We start from the raw sequence: 4,208 nt of genomic DNA, 5'->3' as shown, positions 1-4,208 counted from the left end.
TATTATCTCAGCCTTTTTTGTGCATCAGAATATCATATTGGTCTACCCCCATTCTATAAAGTTATTATAAATGCGGCTGCAAAAACTCCAATATATATATAAATCATCAAAATAAAATAACAGAGGAAGAATACCTCAATTCAATTTACAAAATGAAGTATAACAAATAAAGTACAATACAAGTCAACAACAGGACCATATTATGCTCATCATCACCTTCATAGCAAATAAACAACTCAAATGTGAATACTATTTATTGATCAATAATATCATAAAATGATATTCATAGAAAGAAAATAGGCTTTTGTCATTTTAATACAATACATTTGTGTTATTATCACGAGCGTCAACGTGTTCTCTGACGTCAACGAGGAGCTTCGCTGCTATTGGCTCATATTGACCGGAAGTGGAAAGCAAGCCCCTCTTTTCTCTGTGCTCCGTGGCATTTTGCAACACAACAGGCATCCTGTCTCTGCGGGCTTCACACCAAACTTGCAGCTTCAAGAACTAACGGCGACTTACGACGCTACGACGACGTGAGTAATTTGGTTAAGACTACTTATCTGCCAAGCGGGACGTTTAATAGTCACAAAATAAGTGGAAACCACTGTGGTTAACACCTTCCCGCTAAGCTAACGGTATAACCGAGTTCACTTCCGGATAAAACAGTTCACAATAATTGTCGGCGCTCGAATCGATTCATAGTGCACTGCAACTTTTATTTTATTTTTTTAAGAAATGTAGTCAAACCGGAAATGTTTTCATTGCATTTAACATACCACTTTGATAACTCGGTGCTGTATGTTTCATTTGGGTAAGGTAGCGTGAGTCACGTAATAAATAATTGTTTAGAAAACAGGCAGATAAATGTTAAAATACCAGAAGCTTGATGGCCTAAAATAAGCCCAATAGTTAATAGTTAGTTAATAGAAGGTAATAAGGATGCCACAGAAGCACGTCTTTCATAACCTTCATACCTTCATGTGACGATGCTGCTCTTTGCACAACTTTGATCAAATGTTTGATACTTATCATATGTTTGATACTTATCATATGTTTGATACCAATGTGTCATGTTTATGCGGAAAGTAGAAGAAAACTGAAGACACCCATTCCTATCTTGCTTGATATTGATGCTAATATGATGCTAATATTGATGCTACTGATTTTCCAAGCTTAATACTAACATGCCGTGTTTGATATGATGAAGTACTAGTGGGACAGGTAGCAGATAATACATAATAAGATAAGATAATAAATCATCTTTAATAACACTGACGCTATGTTTAATGTGAAGAAAGTAGTTGTAGTTGCAGCCAGTAGAAGACTGAATACACAATACACGTTTCATGGCATTGCTAATAGTATGATGTTAATACTTTCATAACCTGTAAGATGTCATTTTTAAGGCCGACAGTGCCTTAATATGTTCATAATAACTGATTTTGGGACACGCCACATTAACACTAAACCGTTGTCAAAATAAAAGGCTTTTATTATGAAGCTGCAAGTAAGAAGAACAGAACTTCCTGTCGTAATGGTGTCCCCCAGAGATTGATTTGCAAGGCCAAGTGAGGCATATATCTGTCAGGATGGAAGAGCTCCATCACCCTTTGCCAGGCCGTATTAGATGACCTTCAGGAAACAATGGCGTGTGTTGGGTCACGTGCTTGTGTTGGCTTATGCTTACCAAAATGCTGAGTCATGTAGCGTTTTTTTTTTAACAATGCAGCTGATAGAGCAACACGCTCATCCACACGCTACATACTTTGTGGGAGGTCCTTTCCTGTTCCAACACCAGTGTGCCCACCACCGTCCCCACGAGGGGCTTTAGGCAGACCTCATAGTCCGACCTACCTTTAGTCCAGCCTACCTTTAGTCCGACCTACCTTTAGTCCGACCTACCTTTAGTCCAGCCTACCTTTAGTCCAGCCTACCTTTAGTCCAGCCTACCTTTAGTCCAGCCTACCTTTAGTCCAACCTACCTTTAGTCCAAACTACCTTTAGTCCAACCTACCTTTAGTCCAACCTACCTCTGTGATCTTAGCAACTGGCTGTTTTTCCCTTGGAATTTAATGGCTGCTTGGTGAAGATATAGTCATTCTACATTGGATCAACTTTACTTAAGATTTGTCCGATTAACCGATGTAGTTGTTTGGACTCGTCTACATCCGAGCGGTTCTGTTGACGTTCCTTGCCAATGTTCAAGCACCGCCCATCACCAGTGCTGCGTCATCACACACCTCATATGTGGAGGAGTATTGTATATGTATATATATATATATATATATATATGTATAGGAGTATATGTATTGGTCTCTAAATGGTGACAATAATATCTTTGAGCGTCAGTTTGTGGGACAATAAACATTTCAACGTATTTTCTGACTCAGTTTGATAAAAAAAAAAGTTTGACCAGTCATATTTATGTATGAAAATTAATGTTAAACTCGTCCTGGTGGGCCCTATCTCGCACATCATCCCAACACGCCTCCTTTATAGGCATAATGTTTGTACTTAGTTCTCATAATATTTATACTAATTTTCCCTTTTGTTTGTCTGCTTTGGTTCTCCTGGTGTTCTGACTTGGAAAAACAATACTTACTAAATACTTACTAAACAATACTTTTTTTTCGTTAGAATACCACTTCTTTCACTTCCATTTCTGCTGTTGCTGGTATTTATGATCATATTTAATTCACCAAAATGACTACTTCCTTCAGAAGTCAGCCCAATAAAAACAGCTGCAGGCTGTAACGAATCTAATTAATAAATCTAGGATGGAATATTAATTGTGTTGAGCTAATCCAAGGTAAAATTCAAGGCAGCAAATAAATAGAAATGACAGCGAAGGTTGAATATTTGTGTCTTTTCCTTCAGTTTTACGCTTTTATTTTCCAAGAATAACAGTTTAACAGGAAGTTGCTTGCTAAATGTTTGTGTGGCGCTCCTGCTAGCAAGACACATTTGGGAGGCGGGGGCGGCGTTATGTAACGTGTCTGGCCCCCGTCACCCGGCAGGTGAAATAATTCACCTTCTGAGAAACCTCCATTAAGGGGTCCAGTCTCTTAGTCTACCTCATAGTTGGCAGAGCAATACCACGACTAAAAGTACTCTCTTGATGTGGATTTGTCCCCCCCCCCCCCCCCCCCCCCCCCGAAGGTGACCATCGGATGGATTTACGTGGAAGTGTTTTTTCAGGAGCCACCCTTGAAGAACAGAAGGGACTGAATGTGCTCCATCCTGGTCCTGGGTGTTGCCCCGCTACCCTTGGTCCCAAGTGATGTGAGGAGCGGACGTCGGCGAGACCAGGGAATGCAGACTCGTCAGATCCGGCTTGCATGAGAGCGTGATGCCCAGGCGGGGGTTGCCGCTCCAGGGCCGGGTCCGCTGGCTCTTCCTGGGCCTCTTCCTTCTGCTGGTGCTGCTGCTCTTCACCTACCTGCTGGACTGCACGGCTCCACCCGACGTCAGCCTGGTCCTGCCCGGCATAGCAGGAGAGACTTACGGGAAGGAGTACTACCAGGCCCTGCTGCAGGAGCAGGAGGAGCGCCACCTGAACCGTGCCGCCAGTCTCAAGCGGCAGATTGCGCAGCTCAAGCAGGAGCTGCAGGAAATGAGCGAGAAGCTGAAGCTCCTGCAGGACAGGAAGGAGCCCCCCGGGGTGCAGGGACTGTCCCAGAACAACGACCAAGAGCCAGGAGATCTGCTGGAGTTCCTGCACTCTCAGATTGACAAGGCCGAGGTGAACACGGGGGCTCGCCTGCCCAGCGAGTACGCCCTGGTGCCTTTTGAGAGCTTCACCTCTTCCAGGGTTTATCAGCTGGAGATGGGGCTGACGCGGCACCCGGAGGAGAAACCTGTTCGCAAAGACCGCAGAGATGAACTTGTGGAGGTCATCGAGGCTGCCCTGGACATCATCAACAACCCCGATGACGAGGACGGCGTGGAGGACGACCTGCCCATGCGGAAGCAAACTTACACCGAGGCTGACTTTATAGAAGGTGACCTGATGATGCCTGGCATCACCGCGAGCACACGTCACGTATGTCATGTACTTCATGTATACATCATGTACATCACGTACATGACGTACATCATGTACATCATGTACATCATGTATACATGATGTACATCACGTAGCAATAACAAAAGGGTTCTAATCATATTTGAAACTAGATGTAGAAGGTTGTAAACATATTTTCTCT

The 4,208-nt window shown here is 43.2% G+C and overlaps 1 protein-coding gene across 1 annotated transcript in view; it reads left to right on the top strand.

The window, feature by feature from the left end:
- Positions 1 to 402: 402 nt before the first annotated feature.
- csgalnact2 (chondroitin sulfate N-acetylgalactosaminyltransferase 2) overlaps positions 403 to 4,208 on the top strand; it is a 10,416-nt gene continuing 6,610 nt past the window's right edge. Inside the window, exons 1-2 of the mRNA XM_058064840.1 lie at positions 403 to 536; positions 3,163 to 4,004. Of these exons, the coding sequence (XP_057920823.1) occupies positions 3,353 to 4,004 (652 nt within the window). The 5' untranslated portion in view covers positions 403 to 536; positions 3,163 to 3,352. The remainder of the gene's footprint in view (positions 537 to 3,162; positions 4,005 to 4,208) is intronic.

This window comes from Doryrhamphus excisus, chromosome 2, assembly GCF_030265055.1.
Source record: "Doryrhamphus excisus isolate RoL2022-K1 chromosome 2, RoL_Dexc_1.0, whole genome shotgun sequence".
Classification (NCBI taxonomy): Eukaryota; Metazoa; Chordata; class Actinopteri; order Syngnathiformes; family Syngnathidae; genus Doryrhamphus; species Doryrhamphus excisus.
Note: the sequence above shows the minus strand (reverse complement) of the source record. Positions and strands in the feature narration are given on the sequence as shown.